The sequence below is a fragment of the Tauraco erythrolophus genome, chromosome 25, assembly GCF_009769465.1.
Source record: "Tauraco erythrolophus isolate bTauEry1 chromosome 25, bTauEry1.pri, whole genome shotgun sequence".
Taxonomy (NCBI): Eukaryota; Metazoa; Chordata; class Aves; order Musophagiformes; family Musophagidae; genus Tauraco; species Tauraco erythrolophus.
The window spans coordinates 3,268,631-3,295,145 of record NC_141489.1 but is presented as its reverse complement, the minus strand read 5'-3'; the positions used below and the strand labels follow the sequence as shown (position 1 = coordinate 3,295,145).

Genomic DNA, 26,515 nt, shown 5'->3' with positions numbered 1-26,515 from the left:
CTTGGTCTCCCTCACCTGTGGTTCCTTCTGGGATCTCCCCGTGCTGTTCGACACCACCCTGATCCTCGTGGTCTCCTTCCTCCACTAAAGGTGCTGTGGCATCTGAAAAACAACGCAGCTTTCACATAGCCGTTGAGTGGCAAAAGCCTGTGGAGGCCAGGACATGCCTGAAGAATGTTTTGCTCAGAAAAGCAACCGACTCCCTCCCTTGAGCCAGTGCTCATGGAGGGAGACAACCGAGCACGACACAGCAAAGCCAGTGTCGCAGGGACACCGTGAGCTGACCCCTCTGCCGCACAAACCACGCATCTCCAGCGTACTCCTTACACAGCTGGAGGCTTTACCATAAACACTGTCTGAAAATGTCTGAAAATGCCCAGCTAAGGACAGCCACTGGTGCCTGACCTGCATGCACGGCAACCTGCGTGGGGACATCACTGGTCTGCACTGGAAAGAACAGCTCCCAGCAGATACTGCCATAAACTGCGTCACGCTCTGGGCAGCTCTTAGACAGACACCTGTCTCCATCTACCAGAGGGATGTCTGCTCGTCGTGACAACCCCAATCCAACTGGAAAGACAGACAACATCCCTTTGTGCACCAGCCAGGTGTTACATACTGATTTCCCGAGCCACATTCGCAGAAACAGAGACGCTTCGCAGACAATCAGTCAGCCCACACCTCCAGGGGGACAGGGCTGGAACTGGTCAGCATCTCTGTCCACCTTTCTTCTAGATAAATTTTGCAAACTAATGCCTTTACTTGAAGTCTGCAAGAGGCAGATACTTGGGATTAAAGCAGCCAGAGGAACAGTGCAGTTATTTAAAACGATGAGCAAGTCTCTAGGCCACTTTGCAATTAGATTCTTTCTACAAACGTAGCATTCAGATAACACTGGCACAGCACAGACACACCCTGAGTCCTACCAGTATGACCTTTACATCAGCACAAAGGTTTTTTTTATGTATAGACTGTGCCCACCTGATGATTCCAGCATAAATCACGCTGTACTAACAAACATATCAATACAGAAGGGGTGAAAAAAAGAACTCTCAGGTACAGCTAAGTCTGAAAGGGACCACAGCGACCAGGATGTGCTGTTGGTACCTCGGGGAAGCACAATGATGCAAACCTCTGGCCCTGGGAGCACATAACATGCGATTGCTCCCGGCGGCGCGGAGTTAACAGGAGCTCACGGTCATCGCGTAAAAAGTCTTCAGGAAACAAACCACAAGCAGCTTCCTGAACACTTCACCTTCTCTCGTCTTCTAACCCACTCTCCACCTTTAAAGCTCATTATCTCATTCTGCAGAGTGGCAAACACTGCTTGTGATGAGACTAATGAAAAGCATTAGTCCAAGAGTGCAGACGCTCCCCCTGAGAAATCCCACCAGAACGCGGCACGGCGAGTCTTTCGGCAAGGTCTACCACGAGCCCATCCATCATGGTTTCAAAGCAGTAAGTCAAAGAGCTCCCACCTTCCGTAGTTGGGGTGCTCTTAGCGTCAGATGTTTCAGAAACAGGCTCATCCGATCCATCATCGACTGGTATCTGAAGGGGATAGCCTGGAAAACATTCAAATACTTAGAACAGTTCCTTGGCCATGAATTACGGTCTGTGAGTTACGAACTCTGAATGCCCAGATCCACAGAAGCAAGAAACTGTAGCTGGAGAGTATAAAACACCTGAACTAATAAGCAAGCAAAGCGTGAAAATGCCAACCAAAAGCACCAGTGTCATCACCAAAAGGAACAAGCAGAAACCCATCAGCAAAAGAAAAGCCCAGTGAACCGGAGAGCTAGAAACAGCAAAGCATGGCACAAGCAGGAAAGGAGATTTTAGCAACGTAAGCAGGAAAGATGTACAACTTCTGAGTCACTGTTGTCCTCCCTGCTGTTTCTGGAGCCATCAGCCTCCCTCCCAGAGCAGGCTGCTGAACACCTCCATGATGTGTTAACTCTCACCCTTGCAAACCAGCAAGTCTTTGTGAAGGGTCTGGGGCAGCACATAACGTACCGCGTGAAGACTGGGTTGCAAAAGTCATCTTTTGGAAGAGTAGGGCAAGAGGCACAAGTCTGCTCTCTGCAAGGAGTCTGGGCAAATAAAATAATGAGAACTGGAGAAAACAACTTGGAAAAGAAGATTCAAAGTAACATAAGCAAAATCCCTGGGAACCTGTGATGTGCGAAGCTGAGGCTACAAGCTAAGAGGAGCTACCAGACTGAAACGCATTACAGAACCCGGGATGAACGGATGCTATGGATTCTCTCCAGGTGGGAGGCTATCCATTTATCTGGTGTAAGCTGTGTCCAAAGCACCTCAAGAAAAGAAAATTAAGATGATGTTTATATGGAGCATAGCTGGGAGTGAGTCCCACCAGGCTGGCATTACATGGGTTTCCAAGCTCAATTGTGGACCACGGTGGAATGAGAAAGGAAAGGCTTCTTGAGAAATGCAGGTCTGAAATATGGGGCAAAAGAATCTTGCATGGCCCCTGCTCCCAAAGCTGTCTGTTCAGTTCTCCCCAACTCCCTGTGCAGGTGAGAAAAGCAGGCAGCAAGCAGCATTCCTGAGCTGTGTTTCCAAATAAAAGCAGTGCTGTATTTTTATAGCAAACTGAGGAGTGAACACAGAAACATATATTTGCAAAGCTGCAGCAATAAGATCATCACTAGTCTGGATACTGGGGGCTGTTCTGCTCTTGCTGGGCAATGATACCAAACAGCAGCATTTTCCTACGACTGTGAACATCAGAGCATCTTGTGGGCTACCCACTGTCCACTGGCTGCAGCCAGCGGATCCACGGTGACCTTCCAGACACACACACCAGCTCCTCCTGGCTGTCCCCAAGGACCCCTCGCACGCTGGCCCCGCTCTCCCCACTTAGGTCACTCTCTCAGCAGTGGGCAAGGCAGGTCCTGTACACCATCTCGTCCTGGAGGTGCTCACCTGATGGGATGTGCTTCTCCTGGCCAGCTGCGTGATCCTCCATCACGGTGACGTCCTGACGCTCCGCTGTCTCTCAGCAAAGTTACCTGAAGAGGAGGAGAGTAAAAACAAACACCTATCAAGCAAAACCTGACACAACACGCCTTCATGCAGAGCCCAGCTGGTGTGCTCCCATCTACGGCTCCACGAGACAAGTTTGGTGTGTCAGTCAAGTTCTAGGAGTGTTAAACTCCTATTGCAAGCCAACAACTGCCACTGTAGAAAGATATCTGCTTTGTTCCCTTTTCCTGATGAGCCCTGAAATCACATCATTGTGCTCAGGGAAGGTCACAGCTCAAGATACATTACCTCTTGGGTTTCCCACCAGCGCTGAAATACTCCTCGGAGCACCTAATGCTAGTGCCTCCAAACCCACCAGGAGCATGTTTTGTCCACAGTCATCAAATGGAGGAGAGTGGGAAGGGAGTGCTAACACGCCAAACTGGGATCTGAAAGGGTTGCCCCAGCCAGACACTGCTCTTCGGCAGAGCTGCACCAAGCTGTCAGCACAGGAGGTCACAGTAACCCACACTCAGAGGACAGAAAAAAATCACCTATGGCCATGAGCCAAAAGGAAAACACAGATTTTTGCATAAAAGACATATAAAGGAGCAAATGTTCCTTGTGAACAAAGGGAAGGTCTAATTATTCCTGCAGAAGGAAAAGCATGTGCCAGTCACTGCATCCATCACAATAAGGATACAGGCAACTTCTGCCCAGCCGCAACATCAAAATTCCACAGGTATTTAAGATGTCCCAAGCAAAATGACCATCCTGGTGCACACAGGACACTGCTCGGCCACCACCACTGTTCCATCACAGCTGCTCACCGGGAGCAGCACGCTCAGTGCAGGCGTACTTCCGCTGCACGCTCCAAACTCTGCATTTGCCAATTTAATCAGCCTCTCAACGGAAGTGTCTGCTGGCAAGGTGTGAGGCTGCTGCAGGAAGGGATCCCTGCGGATACACAGCTAGAACCATACACTGATCATCTTAAAAGCAATCCAAAAGTGACATACAGGGGAAAACCAGGACTCTCCAGAGATGGATTTGGACCAGGGACTCCTAGAGAAGAGGGTCCCACTTGGTTGTGGGTCTGAGAGGACAGCATAACAGCTGCTTTAACCCTTAATCCTTCTTGCAGTGCTCAGAAAGCCAACACCACGGTGTAGGGCAAAGCACAGTAAATAGGTCTGGACGCTAGAGTGGAAGTAGAGAGGTGCTAAAATTCAGAGTTATTTTTCTAATGTGCATTTATCTGCAAAAGGAAATGAAGTCGCCAACAAACATTATCCACTTCGGTGAAAGAGGCACTGTGTTTCTTCTTATTCTCCATGCTGGCTGGACAGGCATTGCTTTTAGTTGACTTCCTAATAGCTGATATAATTAGAGCCATTGGCAGTGATTAATAACTAGCTATTAGTGTAGTCACACGTTTCCATGACCATCAGGGCAAATGAATCCAGCAACGAAGCTCAGGTTACCAGCAGCACGGATGCAAACTCATGTGGTTTTGTTTGCTGGCAATAAATTAACTAGATATATGGAACTACGAAAGAGAAACTCCGACACTAGTAACCAGATCTCTCACCCAGCTTTTTTTAAGCCTTAGCAAGATGACTGTGCAATTTAATTTCTGCCTTAGACAGCCACGAAGCCATTTGACAGAACAGTATCAAGTAAGTTTGAGAGCTTGCCCTGAAAGGAAATCACTCATAAAAATGGAGGTATAAAATAGGAAAGAATTAAGTACCTAATCTTTGCCTCAGAAACAGTGGGCCCCAATTATTTGGACATATGGCTGCCCTCCTCCCAGAGCTCAAAGGATCATATTGATTATATCCTGGTCTCATCTGGCCATCCCTTGATACTATTTACAGGTCTGCTTAGCACTGAAATACTAAAATATAAGGTCACAAAAGTAACTTGGGCACGAACATGAGTGCAAAATGACACACAAGTGTGCTGCTCTCGTGCGTGTGTCTGCGTGTGCATGTACAGAAAAGTGATGTCTGTGCCCCAAACGCACACATGGGACTGGGTACAGCAGCTTTCCCCACACATTACCCTGTCTGTTGGTAGGAAAACAAGGATGGGAGAAGCAGTTCCTACTCTGCTCACAACTGGTGGTCCCTACCAGCCCCCTCAGCCCAGCTAAGTTCACTCATCATCTACAGACACTAACATCTTGGCCAACCAACCGCAGATCTAGAGGTGAACCACTCACAAATCCGCTGCGCTGGATTGAAAGGAGGTTTACTGTTTCCTTATTCTGCTTCCTTTTCTCTCTTCCTCCCACCTGTTTCTTGGAAAAGAGCAATTAGTGTCTCCCCAATCTCCCTGGAAAGATACATTTAGTCCTTTCTTGCCTCTGGATAAGAATTTCCTGGGACACCATCCGGAGAGGACTCCTGGCTCAACAGCGAGCGAGCTCACATAACCCGCCGGAGGCTCCTCCGCAGGCTCCACGGAGAGCATCCGACACGGCCAAACATCTTCCGCTTTTCCTCTGAATGGAGCATTTAGCATCCGTGCAAGCCCGGCGCGCAGCAGCGAGCCGTGATTCAGCAAAGGCCGGCGGATCCGCTGGCGGGCACGAGGCTGCCCGCTCGCAGGGCTGGCTGCCGCCCCGCGCCCCCCCGCCCTGCCAGTGCCAGGGCTTTGCAGCACGAAGGAAAGAAGGGGGGGGGGTTTCAGAGAAGCTGACCATCTTGCGCTCTGTCTGAGCGTTGCAAGGAGGCCTTCAACGCTGCGCTGCTCACAGCCGGGCACAGACAGCCCTCGCTCCCACTGAGCTCCACGCATGGCAGGGCTCAGCCTTCTCAGAGCTAAAGGACTGGAGGTGGACTTGGGAGGATGTAGTCATTCATTTTTCAGACAAGAAAGAACTGCCTTTTCTGTTACAAGGGAAAAAGCACCACCAAAAGCCACAAAGATCCATCAAAAAAACACTAAATGGGACCCTGGGAGCACCCGAAACCTGGCCGCAGCTTATGAAACACCCTGGATGCTCGTTCGTTTGGACACGGTGACTTTGGAGGTTGATGCACACAGTTTGGTAGGGAGAGCGGAAGCATCTCCCAGCAGATGAAGATCAACATCCTCCCGTCGCGTCTGCAGCGCAGCAGGCAGAGGAGCAGTCGCTCTGTGCCTGAGCCACGGTGCGCAGCAGGCAGTGGTGGAGAAGAACAAAAACTCCCCAAACTGGCACGAGCCAAGGGGCAGGGAGGGGGATCCAGCTCCCACATGGTTCCCACAACATCTTGCTTTTTAGCTGAAGAAATGCCCACTCAAAAGATGCCTTTCTCACAAGCGCTGCCGCTCCCATGCGGCTCGGGAAGCATTTCCTACAGCTGGCCCTCCGAGGCCTGGCAGGGCTGAGATTTAAACCCATTACAATAGGGCTGATGAAATTTCATCAGCACCAGATAAGCAAATAAATAACACTAAGCACACAAAGTGATTCAACGGGTAAGTACGAGAGAGCCACCACCACCATCATCTCTAAGCTGCAAAGCGCTCCCAGCAGAATTTGAAATACACAGGCCATAGAATCATAGAGTCCTATCCACCAGGGTCATCATCTATAAAGACTTTTATGCCTCTCCAATGGATGCTGAACTTCCTTCTCTCCCTCTTTCTTTTTCATCCGTTGTAGATGTCAGCTAAAAGCATTGTTCACTCAGAACCATACTGATGATGCACCTGGTTTTGGGACAGATCTGTCTGGTTGAAAGCAAGAAGCAAAACTGAATTGCCTATATGCAAACTCTTTCTTATTCTAGAGGGAAAGTCTCAGCTTTGCTTTGGGTTTTCACTCAGGTAATAAATTTGTATGACTGAAGATAAATTAAACCTTATTAAAACTGCATATTTTAGATTAGACTTCTTCAACAAAGACGGTCTGAAAATTGCACATTTGAGAAACCACTTTGAATTTTGGAAAAAAGTCTATAACGATAATCCTATTTGTTTTTCTTGTCGAGTGGGAGAAGGGGAAATCCCTCTTAGGGAAAAACATAACATTAAGGGGAAAAAACGTTCTAAAAACTGTAAAACCAGCCCCACCTTGAAGCAATGGTTCAGTAATGAATAATTACAGCAAGGATAGCTGCGCAGAGATAAACTTCAGCACCCTCTGCATGACAGATAAAGTACAAACCCTCCGAAGAATCTTATCCATTTCCAGCAGAACTATTCCTGTTAACCAGGAACACTATCTAAAAAGCAACAGCCTATCCCATAATTAACAGCTCCTCCAAATCTCACGTTTTTCAAACCCACAGCCCGCCTTTCGAGAGCCGTGCAACACGGCACACGAGGAGGAAAGTAGGGAGCAAAGTTTTTAGGGTCAGAAAACAGAAACAGGCTGGTTTCTGGCAGTGCAGCTTCAGCCCAGCAGCACCTCTGCGTTCTGCTCGGTGTGCAACCTAGTGAGAGCCCTAAACATCAACTCAGTCTGCCTGAGAAACGTGTTTAACCGGTGAGAACTCGACCATCTCCTGCCACCAAATGCAACTGCTGTGCCACTCGCATCGGCGTTAAGACGAGACGCAGGTTGGCACGCAGCAGGTTTCACTCCCAGCAGGGGAGTCGCTCTCCCAACGATACAGGGTCACAAACAGCAGCCTCCGAGCCTCCAACTGGTCTGAGAGTTGAATGTTGCCATCTCCAGCCCGGAGAGGAGCAGATATTCCAGTTTGCTGTAACCAGGGTGGGCAGGAGGTGCGCGCGGATCCACTGGCGGAGCAGAGGGAGCGCAGGGTGGCTCGTGGCATTCAGGTCTTTGCACTTCACGACCCAGCCAGCTAAGCTCAACATTGTGGTAACCAGAGCAACTCTTACAGCGTTTGAAGAGCGTTTCACGGCTGAAGTGGGCCCCAGAACAGTCCCTGCAGGCCTGTGCTGTACAAAATGTTAGGGGCTAAAAGCCAAAATAGCCATTTACATCCCAAAGAGCCCAAAGCATGCAAGACCACATATCCAGAAACTAAAAGCCTTCGGTGAAATGATGCAAACCTTTAGCAGCCATCAACAGCACTGAAGTTTAGGTCAGGAAGCGAAAGCTATTAGTCAGTTCAAGGTCCACAAGACATTTGAAGGGGATGATAAAAAAAAAATGTGGCTTGTGGAGTCTGGCAAGGATACTGAAAGCAACACCACTCCTTTCACAGGAGGTTGCAGAGACCTGACAGTAAAGCCCATTGGCTTTATGTGATGGTTCCCACACAGCCTGCAAAACCACGCACCGCCTTTTGTCCAACACCCACTAAGGTCTCCATGCCAGCCCGCGGCCAGTCTGACCCTGCTTCGTTTGCAAGATGCATCCATCATGAGTCGAGACACCAGGGCCACCTCCCTGACACAGCCCTGCATTCGTGCCCGGGAGAACAGAGCCAGAAATGAAAGCACTGCTCTCCTTCCGCTACTCATCCTGCAAATCTATTTTCTAAATAGCTTGTTAGGCTTGGAGGCATCAACAAAATGGTTTGGTTTGGTCTGACAGCAGAAATAAAAGCTACTAGAGCACAGCTGGGGTGGTACTGTTTAGGGTAAAGCCAATTGCTCAATTCATTGCAACCCCTTGCCCAGCACAACCCACACACATGGAAACAGGTCCACATGGAACAACTGCTGCATCCTTCCTCCAAGAGGAACTGTAACAACAGCTACAAATACTATTCCACAAAGAGGGAAGGAGAATGGCTAAGGCCTATGGAAATCAGGATTAAAACAGAAAACTAAATCAATAAACAAACAAAACACATGGGAAGTCCTCGACTAGAATGCATTTAAGCCCTGTTCATGGGGCATAAACCAGTCCCAGGTGTCAGAAAGAAACTTCTCCTGTAAAGCAGCATGTTTCTCCTGCCTGGTGACTCCTCTGTGCTGCAGACCACGAGCCCACATGGCACCGCACAGCCCCGTGCCCAGTCTGCAGCAGCAATTCCTGCACAGCCAGCAAACAGGCACCTCGGACGTCTTTCTGGAGCGCGGTCAGGACACATCACCACCAGCACAAAGACACAGCAGAGCCCCCATTCTGCTGCCGCTCAGGCTAACCACCAGCAAACCACGCACAAAGTCCCCAGCGCTCTCCGCCTGGGAAGATTTAGATCTTGAATTAAGTCGGGAAGCGCGAAGTCTTAATCCCTTGGCAAAAGGTTTCTTTGCAATGAAAGGTAAATAAAACCAGGGCTGAAAACAACGTACCCTATTGAGAGTGGCCCAGTGGCGGAGGGGGAAGAAAGCAGATGCCGGGGACCACACAGCTGTGCTTCGGTGGCGCTCAGCCTTGCGTAATCTGTGCCAGACATCATTAGCACTGTCACAAAGGAGCACGAAAACGCATCTCCGCGACCCTTCTGGTGCCAGGAGATGAGTGCTCCCACGATGCCCGTCCAAGGAAAGTGGGTCAGCAGCTGCACCCCACTCACCCGTGGGCCCAGCAACACGCAGGGCTACAGCCGCAGCCCCACGGATCGACGGGATACGATCCGACAGCCACCATGCCTGAACGGCCGCGGGATTATCCCCGATCGCAGAGGAAGAGGAAGAGCAGTCTCGATCTGCAGCAATTCGAACTGCGCAGCTCCAGGGATCACGAGTCTGGGAACTAATGGCTTGATTTGCATACACACAAATCCCAAAATAAACCAGGCGTTGGCAGATCTGTTTGCGGCTGGGGACGGGGAGTTACTAGCTACACACTGGTGAGAAAATCTTCAGAAAGAGAAATTTCAGCAGAAGGCGAGTGCAACGCTTTGAGAGAAACTGGCTGGATTTGCCTACTCCGGTACTCATCACTGGGTCCGACGGAGCAGCTCCAGCTTTCACACCAGCAGCAAAACGTCCAAAAATCACCCAGCTAATTTCCAGACATGGGTAAAGCCTCTTGGCTATCATGTCTTGTGCTTGGCCGCGGCAATGTCTTCCTTCTCCATTATTTAATCAGTAAGGGCAGTAAGCGCCCACTCTTGTTACTTGAAAATGAAAATTCAACGAACATGAGCTAGCTAAGTGTTACCTCTGAAAGGTGATCAAACGCAAACAGGGTTTTAAAAAAAGCACCATTCCATCTGAACGACTTAATTAAAATGGAGTGACAGCCCCATGAAATAACATCAGCCTGAAAGGCTGTTCATAATTCATAACCAACTTCCTTTTCATCTCCTTTGTGTACTTTTCCAAGTACTGTTTTTCCGAGAAGCTGACAGAGAAAGGAATATGGACGGTGATCTCATTAATCGCTGGCACTGCCTAATAAGCAGCGAGCTAAGAAACTACATGGAATTTCAAGTTATCTAGTCAAGAGGCTTAGAAAAACTTGCTTTTTTTTCTGAGACAAACGCCTCTCAGAACAATAGGAGGGAGGTGCAAAAATGCATCTTTCTTCTTTTTTTTTTTCCCCACATTTTTTCCATGTTATAGTTTAAGTGACTCCTTGGGGGCCTGGAACTTTTGACACCTTTCTCTCTGAGCATGCAGACATGAGATGGGTTTGGGTTTGTAGGAGAACAGCTTTGAGGCAAAGGAACCTCACCACAGCAAGAGTGGTCACACTGGCTTCATGGACACCCATTTGGGATCTGAAGTGTACTGAGACCAGGCAATAAACAGCTCCCACACCAGCTAATGACAAATTACCAAGTCTGGAAAAGAGATGGGGAAAGGTAAGGGTGGTAACGCCGAGGGTGAAGAAGCACCAAGCAATGAGATGCCACGATTCTGTGCAAACAGCATCAGCAGGGAATAGAAAAGCTGGGTTCAAAGACACAAGAGCTCAAGGAACCATCAGCAAACAGCCCTTACAAACCTAACCACAGCCAAGAGCTCTGCAAGCTAACTGCTGGGGGGTCACCAGCTGGCAAAGGTCTCCAGGGCATGCTCGCGGCTAGAGAAAAGCCAAGGGATACTCACGTGCTGACAAGTTCTTCAGCATTGCTGAGAATTAAACTAACAGAATTTGCCATCCCAAATCAGCTTAGGCCCAGTTCAGCAGCTGCCTCCAAGCGGGGTGGCAATTAGAGAGCAGATTATCCGGGCACACAACTCCAGCCTCCGGCCTGAGCTGCAAGAGTAGCCGGACTCAGGAGATGGGAAATGGTTTTATCTGCACATCTCTTCTCTGCCCAAATAAAAGGGCATCACAAACGTGGCCTCCTCTGGGAACAGGAATGTGCTGGGAATTGCTTGAGGGAACACACACAAGTGTTTTGCAGTGTAGGAATATTGACCCTCAATCTTGCATCAACCGCTATCGACAGAAGCACAAGGTGCTTTCCCAAAGACATCGTCATGCCCATCTTCCCTGCAAGAGGGGCACAGGGAAGGGCATCTCCTGCTGCTATTAGTATCTTCCTTTCTTGATCTTTTATCCCTTTCTTTTTCACTTTTTGTCTGGCTTATCCAACCAAGTCAAACCCAACCTTTTGCAACACCACTGCAGCAGCCCCCCACCCACCCCAGCTTTCTCTGTGCACTTACAGGAGGGCACTGAAGGGCGACCGTTGCCCAGGGAGGTGTCAGCATTCTGGATCACCCTTCTCGTTCCATGCTACCATGCAAAGATCAGGCTGTCTCTAAGTCCACTAACTTTAGCTAGATTAAAGCTCTGATCAGAGGGGCTTACGTGGCAGCAGAAAAGAAAGCAACAGTAGTTTTAAAGCTTGTCCTGTCTGTTCAGCAGGGTCTTCCTGAAAAGAAGGAGGAGATGCCTCTTTAGCAGGGATTTACTAGGCTACCTTCGGATTTCTCCTCAGCCCCCTGCCAGAGTATCTTGCAGTCAGTACATCTCACAGAGCCATGAGATGGTGTACGGATGGATAAATTCTTCCTCTCTCAAAATCCTGCTTGCCTGGGAAGCCTTTAAGCGGTTGAATATGTAGAGCGGATCAAAGAGAAGGCAGGAGATCTTATTTACCAGCTAATTCTCTTTGACTCTTCCCATCCCAGGCTCAGCCCAACCCGTTGGAAATCAGAGCATCTTCCCTGCTGCTGCAGGTTTTAAGGCGGGCTCACCCAGCACTGAGGCTCGTACCAGTCATTATTCACTTAACAGAAAATGGTGGAAGCTTCATATTTCCCCTGCGCTGGATGCTGAGATGTGGCAGCATGGCAAAGTCCTCGGACAGTCTCAGCGGTTGCTGGGAGGAGCTGCCCCCAGAAAGAATCCAGCAGGGAAGGAAACACAGCATGTAAGTTGATGTGGTCTTAGCATGTTACCTTCCAGCAATAGCAGAAAAGTAATGTTTATGTGTGCCCGGACGGGGAGAGGGAAAAGAAGAAAGAAAAGTTGCTGAAAACACCACTGGAGTCTTAATGAATTAGGCCAGTCGATGGCAGGACAGCATTCTGCCCCATCACAAGTCTCCTTCACCTTGGCTGACAAACTACACCGCGAGCAGGAAGAAATTGCTTTCCTGAGAGATCGCAGTGCCTGAAGAAAGAAAAACAGACATCCATCCCCACTAACTGACGGCTGCCACACTCCCATCGCTCACGTGGAACAATCACAAAGGATGTTCCCGTGCTCCGCAGCTGAGGAACGCCCCTTTCACACAGCAGCCCGCGGCAAACGGAGCCTGGCGGGGCTCATCTGGGCTGCGGACGCCTGTAATCGACCACAAGCAGGACTATTAGTGGCCAGCAGTTTCTCGTGGTTATCACAATTGTCTTCATTAATAGGAGGTCAGAAACAAACTGACAGGACTTATATCATGCTTCAGTGGGTACCACAACACATCCCAGGGCAGGGAAAAGCTGACAGATACAGGATCACCTCCAGTTTCCTGAACACAGCCAATTTGGGGGGGGGCATTGAGCACTGTCACACCCTTCTTGAGTTCCCAGACAGAGTTCCTGAAATGCAATTCAATCGAAGAGCTGAAAAACACCCCAAAACTCTCTCTGTATCAGCCAGCTGGACACCAAACACCCTCAAACAAAACCACCCGTGCTGGCTGACGAGACAGCGTGGAGCCGAGCGCTCAGACGGGCGCTCACTCCACCTCGCCGGTGCGCGACGTGATGGACCCAAGTGCCAGATGAAGGTGTTTCTGGCAGGTTAGTGAGCAGCGGCTCCCTGAAAGCAGCTCTGCTGCTCACCTTCACGCGAGCTCCTCATCATCGTCTCCATTTTACAACACGCTGCTTTGCAGCGCAGCCGTGCGCCGCAGGACCCAGCAGAGACGACTGCCGGTGCAAGAACCAAGGCTCCGCTAATTTCCTTTCTCCGCAGGCTTCTGTAGTGGCACACGTACAACAGCGTCCATTTGGTGCACCAGAGCCACGGGCTGGAGAAACGTCTGAAACCTGGTGTGAACGTGAGATCAAACACAAGCCCTGAGCCATCTGCAGAGCACACGCACCACCGGCACACTCTACACTAAAGAGTTTAAGTTGAATGTTCTGCATTTAAGTGCAAAAATCGCAGAGCCCACCGCTAGGACAGAAGCCCCCTGCGGTACTCAGCTGCCTTCTTGCCAGCCTCATGAATCTTTTCTTTCTTTGCTGCAGGAGAAAACAGCCACCTTCCAGCCTCGCTGCGGTGCGCAGAGCCAAGGCCTCCAGGGACACACCAGCAGGATTCAGCCTTCCTGTGTGGGAAAGGGCCGCATCCTGCACTTTCCAGGAGCTGCTCCAGCCAGCTGGCCCCAGTGCCAGCAGTGAGCAGGCTGCACACCAGTCTCCTTCCCCTCTCTACGGGCAAAGGCAGATGATGCTGCTGTGTTCAGCGCTAGGCTCGAAGGGTGCTGACACTGAAAAGAAGGGATCCATGTGAAAGCAGAAGCCTCGCAAATGAAGAGAAATTTAATGAGAAGGAAACTTCACTTACATCTGTAAATGGACTTGAAGATCTGGATACTCGCTATCACCTTCCACCTCAACCAAGACAGCAACATGTGGGCACGCAGTGCAGCACCACAGCAAGGGCCCAAATTACATGGTGAAAAACGTAGATACTTGGCCTCAGAGCAGCAACGTTTTGATTGCGGAAAGATCCAGAGTGAGGTCGCTACCTCAAAACTGGGCAGAGCAAGGCTGCAATTCAACAGGCCAAGCTCAAACCACACTGCTTGGTCCCACCCTTGTTCCTTACAACACCAGCACCGCTTTGACACCCCACTGGGAGGTGGTTCGAGGCACTGAACCAGGAGAAACTGATCTCACAAGTTGTGTGTGACAGTAGTGCTATGGGTTTGGCTTTGGAGCACCAATGCAGCAGAGGAGGAAAGCATGGGAGGCCAGCACCATGCCAGCAGCAGCTGCCATCCAGCTGCACCTTGAGCCCCTCCAGGTTTTGCCTCTGGCTCGAAAAAGATGCTGTCAAGACACAAGATACGTGTTTATTGCTTACTTTGATCTCAGCTGCTCCTCCTTCTTTGATTTCACAGTGCTGACAACATGTGCTGCACCCTGACAGAACAGCCTATGCAGAAATTCTGTGAATATTCAATACTGCCACAGTAATGAAGATATTAAATATAAAATTCATGTCACAGCTCTAGCCTATGCATGCAAGCGATCCTAGTCAGAGGAGACGGGACAGAACCAGGAAAGTGCTGTGGACCCTCAGGTTGCAGGAGATTTTCTCAGGGCAAGGAGAACATCTAAGGTATCTTCTCGGATTGGGCCTTCATTTCCTAAGTTATTTTGAGCTGTTTCAACACATGGATAGAAACTAAAACGATGACAACAGCACCATCTGCACCAGCTACTGCCATGCCACCGTGGCTGGCATCGCTCTCGCAGCAGTAGAAAGCCTGTCCTAGGGAAGAAGCCAAATCAGGGGAGTTTTCCTAGGGAGCACTATTTTACTTCTGCAGGATCCAAGTCTGCCGAGCTCCTGGCTGCAAAGATGACCCACGCAGAGGTGGTCTCCAGCGTGCCACAGCAGAGAGGCTTTTGCTACCACTGCAAGGAACAGGGAGGGAACGGACAGGGCGTCCAGGCGGCTGGGTTAAGCAGTGATGCCCGCTGCCCTCAGCAGTGGTGAGAAGCCCAGGGTAAGCATCTCAGACACACACGTGCAAGAACAGGCGTTACCAGCTTGCCTGAAAAAACACAGCTTACCACTGCAGTAGCACCACAGGTCCCTATGCGCTCCTGAGACAAACAGTTTGCCCACAGTGCTTATTTCACCAAGTCATTACTTTTAGCCACTTGATACCCAAATCGGGCACCAAACACCCTCTGGCCCCGTAATGTCCAGTTCCAGCACCCCAAAGACGACTGAGAGCACTGGAACACAGCAGGCTGCCTTATCAGGACAGTCTCTCTATAAATGTAGAGGAAGAAATGATACGTGCATTCTTGACACACTGGTTTCCTATCCTAGAAAGAAAGAAACAAACAAACATGCCAGATCTCACAAGTTTTCAGGGCTTTATCAGGACTCATCCTCACCCCTGCAGTCACTATGCAACACGACATGGCTCAGAGAAGGTGATTTTAGCTTCTGTCTAGCTTCTCTGCATTACTTTTGCCTTTCATGACTAAGAGACACTCGGATGAGGTCAAAAGTCAGAGTGTGTTCCCTGAATGTCTTTATTTTTTTTAAGGCCAAAAGACACAAACAATTGGACATTCATCAAGCATTTCTGCTACACTTACATCTCCTTTGTCATGTTATTGCATAACAGCAGAAAAAAACCCTGTTCCCTCAAAGTGTTCAAAACAGTCTTTATTAACTAAAAGCAGCATTTTTATTAAATCTGTATCAGAAAGGGCAGTAAGAAGATAAACGCAGACAAAAAAATCCTAATCTGGAGGAGCTCAAGGGAAAAAATCATCCACAGGAGAGCACAGCCTAGGGACGAGTGCATCCTTCAATTCCCAACAGAGAGGGCAGGGACCGGGATGTGCCAACCACGCCAGCGAGTGATGGGGAAACAGGTGGGCACCCCAACAGGTTCACACCTCGCTGAGCACCGGGAAGTTGCTGCCCCAGCCACAGGGAGCAGCTGATAAGGCTGCTCATGGGCTGTCACAGTTCCACCAAGGGTGCTGGTGCCTCTTTTAGCTCCAAATTTCATAGACCACGCCACGAACAGCGAGTGAGAGGTGCAGTGGGAGACAGCAGTGTCTCCCAACACCCAGCACAAGTTAAGGGAATTTGAGAGCCACAGCTCTTGTTTCTAAAACAATAAAAACCCAACAGAAGCTGCATTTGTACCTTTATTTTTTGTAACGAGGGGCACAGTTTGAACCACGCTGAGGCACAAGACGATGATTTTCAAGTGAGTAAAGATGAACAGCAAATAAAAACCTTTCTAGGCAAAACACATCCCTGCTGAGCACTTGGGTGGCTCTCTCCAGCTGGTCTGCGCCCAGTTTGGGCCACTCAGGATGACAATCAGGTAGCAATTTGTCTTGCCTTGATTCTAGTTTTATCAAGCTGATGAGCAGATTTGCAATGAAAGCAGATGCAGGCAGCGTGAACAGTGACAATTCACATGGGAACCCAGACCATAAATTCAGCCAAAGAGTCATAAAACCATTATTTCCTCTCCCAATCCAAAGGCTAAGGGAAGAACAAGTTCAAAAATCAGAATCCATCTGTGTTTCATCCTCCCCAGGAATTAGGTGGAAGCCCAGCTGGTGCCCATCTTCCTTTCCACAGGGATGAAGAGTGGAAACTGCCCAAATCTGAGACTGCCTCAAGTCTAGGAATTCAGGCTCAATCTTCCCCAGTACATTTGTTAAAAATAAATGAGGTGCAATCAGTCTCCTCAGGGATTTTATCCCCTTTCAGCTCTAAATGCAGCTCTGCTGTCACACATATGATATGTACAAAAGGACAGCCTGCTTCAGAGCCTTACTTCTTGCTTAAAATAATATTGCTCCTGGTCTCGGGTTACGAGGGATCCATTCATGTTCGGGAAGGTCACAGGCTCTCTCTAAATCACCAATACAAAGGCTGGAATAAACAGGGTTGCCAGTATTTCAGTAGTGCTTCTTTTTATTGCAGTGCATGAGCAGAGACAGGCTCTCCGACCACACCTAGAGCCACAGCGCTGCGTCATTCCTTATCGAGGGAGGCAGCGAGCAGTCCGCTGTCGGAGGGAGATGATGGCTTCAGTTCCCACACTGAGCCCAGGCAGCAGCAAAGCAAACCCCACTGCAGCCCAACAGCTTCGCCTCCCTTACAGAACTGCCCGTTTTCACCGCTGGGAAGCGTTCAGGGCTCTTCCCTCTCCGATGACTACAGGACTTCAGTGCCTAGCAATCCTTACTCAGTTCCGAAACTCACCGTACACAACACACGGATCTCCCTTCAGCATCACCCAGGTACGCCCAGCTCCCTCCTGCTAATGAAGGCTCCCTAGTGTTTCACCCAAGCCATTTCAAGCTGTTTTGCCACGAGCATTGGTGAGGTGCTTTTCATCTGCACCCAAACGCTGCTACAAACACAGTACAGGATTCTTCCACTTAAGTGCCACGAGGCTCTTGGATGTTGATAGAGCCAACAAACCTATGGAGTCAAAAACCCCTCCATAAGGGGAGTACACGAGCAACAATAACTAATGAAATATGCTTTGGAGCTGAGCATGGACCTCAGACAGCCGTGACAATAAACCCTATTATTAGACACAATAAAAGCAGTGACATATTTGAGAGATTAAGCATTAATAAGTGCCTTCACATTGCACAGTATTCATGACACACTTCCCCTCTCGCCTGGGGGAACCTGGGGGAAGGCAGGAGCTGGTAAGGTAATTCAGCTAACACTAAAACAGGGAAAAGGCAAAACTCATGCCAAGTAGGCTACAAAACCACAAAACAAGGGTGCACTGATGACAGCTCAGCAGTGCTGCAGAGGAGACATTCCCAATGCTGGAAGCCCAGTCCATCCGGGAGGGAGCTGGGCCCCATCTTGCTCTCAGCAAGCCCAGGTGCAGAGCTCTTGCCCAAGGCAAGGGCCAGGCAAGCACTGGCTGCCTCCAAGAGGCTCCCAGGGGCACAGTAGAAGCACACGGATCTGGGTCTGCCAGGCAAGACTTAAAATGGAAAGGAAAGAGGACAGGAACAGGAAAGATTGATGAGAAAGGAAAGGAGACAGGACAGCATGCCCACGTGTGCACATGGTGCTTGGATCTGGCAGGTGCCCAAGATACACACACTGCTCAGGATGAGAACAAAACCTGGGAGCATCGTGGTCGACTCCTTTCTCCAGCTCAGTTTCCCTTTTCAGATGACCTGTGCCCCACCACAACCCCTGCAAGTCTCCTCTTCGCAAGCCCCAGAGTCCCTCCCTTTGTGACAGGACAGGTCCAACACTCCCATTTCAGTCCCATCCTTTCTGAATCTGTCCTCCTGCTTACTGATGAGCGGTGACTACAAGCAACACCGCATCTTTAGCTGGACTTCTTAGCAGTTTTCCTATTTGTACCCAACAGCAACATTTATTACTTCTGCTTGCAAATGCCTGCCAGGCTCTCCATTATTACACCAGAAAGTGCCAAGGGAAAACCATGTAGTTTTCTGTCCAATTTGGAGATGTCCGTTGTTAAAAGCTACTTCTACAAACCCCTCTGGCTAGCTCCGGGGCAGCATCGTTTGTCATGCTGATGAGGCAGCAGGTAAAACCACACATAACGTAATAACTTCGGAGGGTAGAATTTGCTTAGGGTAAAGTTTGCCCTTGAATTCAAAGTAAGTGGAAGCTGAAAATGAACCACAAAAAGCAATTCTGCCTTTGGAGTAAATCCCAGCTTTGGGCTCACTAACACCTGATGTCTGACACCACAAGCTACAGTTACCAGCAGAGAGCACGTGAAGCTCCGCTTCTGTAACACAACCACGTAAGCCAGCTTCACCAGGGGTCTCACCTTAAACCACAAAGGTAATTCAGTCCCAGTAACTCTTACCCCATCACAGCCCGGATCTGCAGTGGGAAGGTAATAAAACACTCGGCACCTGCATGGAGCTCGTCAGCACTTTGTACAAGGTGGGTCAGCATTAGGACAGGAACACGAGCCACATTTACAAATCTTAGGTTTCCTTTACTTCTGACCATACCAAAGAGAAGCACACTTTCAGGTAAAAGTTGCATTTTCAGACTGGCAAGAGGAGCCTCTGTCTGCACTGACACATAACCCTGAGAGCTCACAAAAGGCCAGAGCTACACACCAACCTCCGGGAAGCTCATCCCGCTGGATTATCCCTTCTCTTGGGAAAGTCTCTTCTGGCACATCCCTCCTGTCACCACTGCGTCCTTGAACTAACTACACAATGAACACACTCACCTTGAGCCCTGCAAACCAGGACAGGAACGTTTTGTCACCCAGAAGCCCAGTGCAAGCAAATTTTGAGCCTGGACAAATATTTCTGACGCTATCATGCAGACATGCTGCCCATCACCACTCCAAAGCCTCTTGCTGCTCTTGCACTTCTCCTGCTACTGTACATCCTCCAGTCACCGAGGTCTAAGAGCCCCTTGCCTGGCCAGGGACCCAGGGAGAAGACAGTATGCTATCTGTCCTCAGCCCTCAGTTAGCTTTATTCCATCTCTTTGGCTTCCTCCTTACCCCACTTCCACTTGCATCTGCTGCTTGAGAACTGGTGATCTCATCTGAGCCTGGTGAGAGCTCACACGGGTCCTGCGCCCACCACTCACCACTGGAGAATAACCCCCTTCACCCTCTGCCAAAGACTCACCCTGCTACCTGGACATGTGAAGCCACAGCAGCCAGCCACGACAAACGCTGCCTGCCCATCGCTTCGCCTCACATCTTGACTTTGACAGACCTGCTCTGCCTTCAACTCACTGAGAACACGCACAGCTGGCCAGATGTGTCCCCTACACCAGGAAACCCACATGAAGTGAGACAAAGAAGCAGAGCTGCTTGTGAGCAGGATGCACACCCCACACACCCTCACAGTAACACCGAGCCAAAGCACCCAGGATCAGTCAAGCTTTGATCAAATAAAAGATGAAGTGTTCTTCTTATGCAGGGAAGAATTTCACCACTCTGAACAGCCGTTGACTTCTCCAGTCTCACCTTCAAAAGGGCATCCCTGCAAACACTTCTCTCCAGTGTATGGAGGCCAGTTGATTTGTCTCAAAATGGATCTCCAGGTCAGCACAAACATGCATGTTGCTGAGCTGAATGTGTTCAAGAATCACAGGAGAGGCTTCTTTACATTTTGAGCCATTTACAAACACCTCAAGGAATTTCATTCTGCAGCAAGTGACTCGACACACTGATGAAATCCATCTGAAATTACATCAGGCACTTCCAGGCAGACAGCCTCGGACAGGAGCTGATGAGGAGCCATGAAGTGAAATGCTGACAAGTGGCAGAAAGCCCAGCAACTCTGCAGCACATGGCATCCAAAGTCACTCATACGCTATTCGAAACCATGAGTACAAGTGGTTTCATCACCCGCCTTCTAAGTGCTGAAGTTTCTCCATGAACAGCAGATTTTAATGCAGCTCTTCTTCCTATGGACTTGTGTAATCTGTCCCTTAAACCTGCACCTCATCCTGCATAACCCCCATCAGCCTTCCTCCTTCCCACATGCCTTAGAGCATCGTCACAGAGGCCGAGAGCCACAGCTCACTTGGAGCAATGGACACGCTGAGCAGCCAAACAGGACAGCTCAGGGACAAATCCACCTCGCTTCCCAGGGAAATAACAGTTCAATCCCACCAACCACTCTGAAGTAATTCAAGAAGAGTAGAGGGAAAGATGGACAGGCAGCGATACTGGATCTGATCTAGGAAGAGAGGTCAGGGCAGGTACAGTGGGGAGGCTGCAAAGATGGAAATAATTAGCCCAACTGCAGCGATAATCCTTTTAGCTTAACAGAACGTATCCCCTGGTGCTCCCTTTCCTCAGATATTTAAAGAAAAGACACTGAAAACAGGAGCCACGCTGCATGTAGCGACTGCCTTTACTAATCAGAGTGCTTGGAAGGGAAAGGGAAAAGTGAGTGGATTGATTTCTGAGGAGCACGAAGGGTTCATTAGACTTGAAAAGAAAATCCACTCAAGTCTAAAGGCACAGATACATCTCCTCCAGACTCCAGTGTAAACTGCATATGCTTCCCACAGGCACTTTTTAAAAAACAGCCTACAACTGGCAGATTTCAGCACGAAACAAAGCTCCACCTCACAGATGGAGGAAAACCACGACAGAGATCCATCCTGCTGCAAGAACAGATTCAGAGATTCGTTCGGTCCCTCACAGCAGAGCTCTGCCCACCTTAAAAACCGCACAAGGGGTTACTTAAAGGGGCACGATTCTCTGCCATATCCGCCACATCCTGCAAAGACAGCTTGGGATTGAGGGCTGCTGGTGCTAAAAAGCCAAGCAGGAGCAATGCTGCACAGCGCAGCCACTCCGCCACTTGTGCATCTCCAGGAGCAGTGATCCAAACACAGCTGCACCTCTGGCAAGGCAGAGCCAGCCTGGTGCTCTGCAAGGCTTTGGCACAGCTACCTGCCTGCCAACAGCCCCCTGACCTCTGCCCAGCACCACCCACCCAAATTCTCTTCCCAGGACTGGTTTGAGATGAGTGGGAACATCTCTGTGCTGCTCTGCAAGGATTAGCAATCCAGCTCAAGTTACTTCTTCAATTACCTCCTTTCTTTTCTGTCTCCACCGGCAGGCAGAGCCCTGCTGGCGATGCGTGCGTTCCAGCACTGCCTACCCTATCGATGAGCACCCCCAACTGCAAGGATGTGCCCTCGGGGTGAGCCCCAGACACCGTCCCAGCCCACCTCTGGAGCCTGAACACCACGGTTAAGCAAGCAAAGCTCCTGAGATAGAAAGCAGAGGTTACACTGGATGGGCAGAAAACCCTAGAAAGCCAGCCCAGCTCCGATGCGACTGCATCTCGTGAGACATCTCTGTCCTCCTCCCAAGACATTAGCTGGTGCTTCTCTGAACAGAGCCTGGGAATAGCCGAGATGCTGAGTCTGGGGTTCTCCCTCCACCTGGCTAAGGGGCAGGCACACGAGGGAAACAAGCAATCCATTTGGGGTTTGTTTCAGCAGTCTCAGCTGTTCCAACACAGCCAGAGAGGTCCATTTGCTTTTGCAAGAAAGGGCTCACGGTGCTTTTTCGCAGACTACACAGGTCTGCAGACCTCAGAGCAAGCCACATACCCAGAAAGCACAACACACAATCCTGTTGTTCAGGGGCTGGCTGCTTTACCCATGTCCAGAGCCACAACCCTCCTAAACCTGTGCCGTGTCCCAGCAGCTCCAGAGACAGCCCCGACATGCCACACACCTTCTCAACATCACCCAGACTCAAGTCCCACAAGTCTGTCGTGAGTCCAGGGCACTTCACTACAAGCTTCCTACTCTTCACAGTCCAGCCCCACACCTACCTACAGCCAGCACACAGCCTGGGAAGCTACTAGCCAACCTACTAGCCAACCGACCTCATCAACCAGCAGCTTAAGCAAACAGGAAAACACTGGGCGCTGGGTGGAAGTCAGAGCCATGATTCTTTCTTGACTAATTCACCAAGTGTCAGATCATTGCTACAGCTAATTTAGCAGCTCTCCCTCAAAAGATGCAGGGACAAGGACCAAGCTGACAAAATAAGCTTATTCTGCTCCAGACAAACTCAAACCTACAGCTTTCTTCCAGCTTTTGAATAATGTTCCTATTGGGGAAAAAAAAAAAGGGAACGGCCACCCTCAGCACTTCCCCTCAGACACTGCTTCATGATCCAATTTTCAACGCTTTGCAAACCAAAAGGGATTTGTCTGGAAGTCTGGACACGGACACACCCCGGCACTGGCATCTCAAACGGCAATGCCAAACGCCCGTCCAGGCGCACACGGACGCTCCGACAGGCAAAGCCGTGGCAGTGCGTTGCTCGGAGCGTCGGGACGATTTGTTACTCCCGTGCTGATGAACACAAGCTTTCAGAAGAAACGGCAGAGACACCATCTTAAAAGCAATTTCAACGTGGCTTTTCCCAGTCACTTCCAACGGCCCCATGATGCTGCAAAGCTCAGCTTCCAAATGAGGATATAAACGTCATCAAGGAGCAATTTGCTCTACTCCCCGCTACTACACAGTGAGAACTGCTCAGCTAAGCCTCAGCAAATATGCAAGGAGCAAGGTGGCTCCAAACCACTTCCAAATCCTGTGGCTGGCAAAACCCTGAAAAAAGACAATGATGCAACACAGATCAACATGCAATGAAGAGCACAGTTCTTCAAAATGAAGCAGAGGAGCATGAAAGGCAGGTGATTAAGACATCCACCTTACTGGCATGCCACAAGTGTCCCTGATGAGATACATCAGGCTCAGCCTCAAGATGGAAAGAGCAGTGGCAGTGTCACATTTCCCTCATTTTTATCCCATGAGGGCTGCTCTCCCGGACAGGCGAGCAAACTTCTCCCTGGCATTCAGGAAGGAAATGAGAAAGCTGCAGCACTACTCCTTTAGGACAGATAAATATGTTTACTTGGTCCATCCAGAGCCTGGTGAAACTGCAGTTTATTAAGCACAGAGGGAACGGGACAGTTTCAATGAAATGCCTTGGGAAGGAAAAGGCTGGAAGCAGAAGGCAGCAAGGCGACCCAGAGGAAATGATGCAGGGTGAGGAAGACTAAATTAGAAGCCTGACCCGTAAATACTTAACACAGTACCTGAAAAGGGCGAGTAACGAGAGAGGGAGAGACACAAAACCCATACTATTGCACTTGTCACCTGCATCTTGTCACCTGAAGAGACTGGATCCATCCCCGCTCCATGGGAGCTCCCCACAGGGCACACAGAGGTCCTGTCACTTCTGTCCTCATCCCAGCTAATCCCAGCTGATGAAGGATAAATGTCCCTATCTTATCTGTGATGCCACCTGCTCCTTCCAGAGTAGCTAACAACCTTGCTCTGCCAGGCAGAGACCACAACATCTTGATGTGTCTCATGTTCGTGTCCAGATGGGACCTTTGCAACAAGTTCCCCTGAAAGCTGTGGATCTGCAGTGAGCTGTTCCAGAGCTGGGCTGAACAAACCGTCCTCTTTCAGAGAGAAAGAGTCTTCATTTAAAGGCTTCAAACGATGACCACCATGCTTCGCACTTTCACTAATTAAACCAGGCAGAGCTGATTTAGTTCAAGTTTCTCAAGGGTCAACTTCTGGCCATCTTGCTGTGAAAGATGAAGACAGACTCACAGCACCAGACACCTCCATGCACATTCTAATGGCCTAATAACCTTTCGAACCAAGCAGAGCTCAGCAAATCTTCCATTTTAAGCTCTATGTGTTCCAAGACAACTGTCCTAAGATCCTCTCAAGATGCAATTAAGCCTTTTGGAGGATGGAGACTCCATCAACCATTCTGTTGGACACACATCACATTTTCCCAGAGCACAAGAGCTGGGTCACAAAAAAAAAAAAACCACACCAAAACCCATCTGCATCTTCATTCCAAAGCCATGAACATAAGCCTGTATTTCCAAGGGCATTTAGCAGCATGAGGCACCTCTGCTAACACTGGGGGATGGCACAGGGAAGCATGCCACAGCCATGCACCTACTTCCAAACACCATTGTTCTATCTAGAGCAAGAATAAGAACATGCAACGCTATCAGGTGTGAATTATCTACCTGGAAAACCTCCATGCGCTACAGTTAAGTCAGCACCTCACTTTTCTCTTTAGTTGCATGTCTTGGGGGACAAAAAATAAGCTTTTTGCATATGAAGGTGGAAAAAAATGTAACTGGGTTAGACTATTTCTCATTTCTGGAGAGAATGAGATTTTAACATTTCTTCTGTCAAAAGAAGAAATGCCCAACTGAGAGCTGTTTTGACTGACCACCTTAAGAAATTATGCAAAAAAAAAATCTGAACTGCATAAGGAAAACCATTAAACACTGCATATCTGAGGTACTGGCAGCAAAGGTAAAAACCCTCATCGGAGGGCAGCCCTTGCTTTACAGAACAAATTAGTGATTCTCAGTAGTGAATTTTGTTCCACTCATTCAGACACACGTTAAACATCTGCCCAGATCCACGCAGATAAACGCAGGGCAGCTCAGGAATACGCTGCATACAAATTGCTGAAGTGACAGCTTAGCTCATCTCAGCTGCTCGTTCCAGCGAGCCCGTTTCTAGGCAAGACCAGCCTCTCGCTGCAAATGGAGCTGCACCTCGCGTGGTGGTACCACCAGCAAATGGAAGGAGAAACTCCCTTTAAAGTGATGGCAGCTGCCCTCTGCGAACGAACGACAGGATTGCATTTCTAGGTGTCAAAAAAAGAAAAAAAAATCGACTTCCCTAACCAAACCCACCCTCGTGCTAACACGGGAGGCAGGGATGCAGGCAGAAATCTCCATCCCTCACCTGAAGTAGGCTGTTTCTACTCCGTCTGGGTGTAATTGCTCCGAGCCAGGAGGGCAGGTGTGCCACGCAGCGCACCTGGGAACACCTGGCAAGAAAACTCCCCTTCCCACATCTGGGAAGTTGGACTTAAAACAAAGAAATACCCAGCAACTAAAGGGAAAAAAAGGCAAACCCCAGAAAGGGGGCCAGCCCCACGCCCCGCCTGGTGGGATTTTAGGACACGGAGGAACAGGCAGCACAGAAAGAGGCTAATGAAAGGGACAAGGGGGCAACTTCAGCACGACACGGGGACACCTGCGAGGGGGGAGGCACGTCCAGGGACCGCTGGCACCACCAGGTACCCCAGTCCCAAACCCACGGGGCTCGCCAGCATCCCCAGCACGGCTGGAAAACACTCGTGGGTTTAACAGCGCAGGAACCCACCTCGTGCAACCGCCCTGTTCCCGTTAAACATCGGAACCCCCCGGCCGGGCACGGGGGGGTGCAACAAAGCAACGCAGCCCCGAGACGCCGTGACCTCAATAAACGTTTGGCACCCCCAAAATTTCGGGTTGGGCGTGGACAGCTCCTTTTTCCGAAACGGTTTTTCCTCAGTTTACTATTATTGATTAATTTATCTTTTTTTTTTTTTAAATTACAGTTGCCCGCCGCCTCCCTCCCCTCCCCGAGGGCGGCTGCCGAAGATGGCATCGCGCCGGGGCGGGAAGGCGCTGCCCACCGCTCCTGCCGCAGCCCCCGGCCCCACCTGCCGCAGGCAACGGGGCAAAAAAACGGTGGAAAAGAAAAAAAGGAGAGGGGAAAAAAAAAAATAACAACGCGCCCTTCTCTCTCTCTCCCTGCCTCCCTCCCCAGCGGGCACCCCGCCCCGCCGCGCACCTGCAGCCGGGCGGCAGCACTGCCGCAGGGGACGCCCCTCGCACTGCTGCAGCGAACGGCCCGCCGGGCACACCGGCACCGGGGGTGACACGCCCCTGCGCGGCGGTTTTTTGGGCTGAAATGGTTAGGTTTAGGTGTTTTTTTGTGGGGTTTTTTTTCCCCTCTCCACCCGTTTCACGCTTTCGGCGCGGGGGCAGCGAAACGCCGAGGCGGTAGAGCGGGAAGAGAGGGTCCGGCCGTGCAGCGCGCCCTCCCACGCCCGCCCGCTCCCGCCGGCCGGAGCCGTGCCCCTACCTGCCGCTGCACGGGAGTCCGCACCGGAGCCGGGCGGCG

The 26,515-nt window shown here is 50.1% G+C and overlaps 1 protein-coding gene across 1 annotated transcript in view; it reads right to left on the bottom strand.

The window, feature by feature from the left end:
* The window catches only part of LOC104372986 (microtubule-associated protein tau-like), a 50,061-nt gene extending 23,546 nt beyond the window's left edge, over window positions 1-26,515 (bottom strand). The window contains exons 1-4 of the mRNA XM_086626389.1: window positions 26,477-26,515; window positions 2,950-3,035; window positions 1,479-1,565; window positions 16-102 (exon numbers count right to left, since the gene is read on the bottom strand). Coding sequence (XP_086482515.1) covers window positions 16-102; window positions 1,479-1,565; window positions 2,950-2,992 — 217 coding nt within the window. The 5' untranslated portion in view covers window positions 2,993-3,035; window positions 26,477-26,515. The remainder of the gene's footprint in view (window positions 1-15; window positions 103-1,478; window positions 1,566-2,949; window positions 3,036-26,476) is intronic.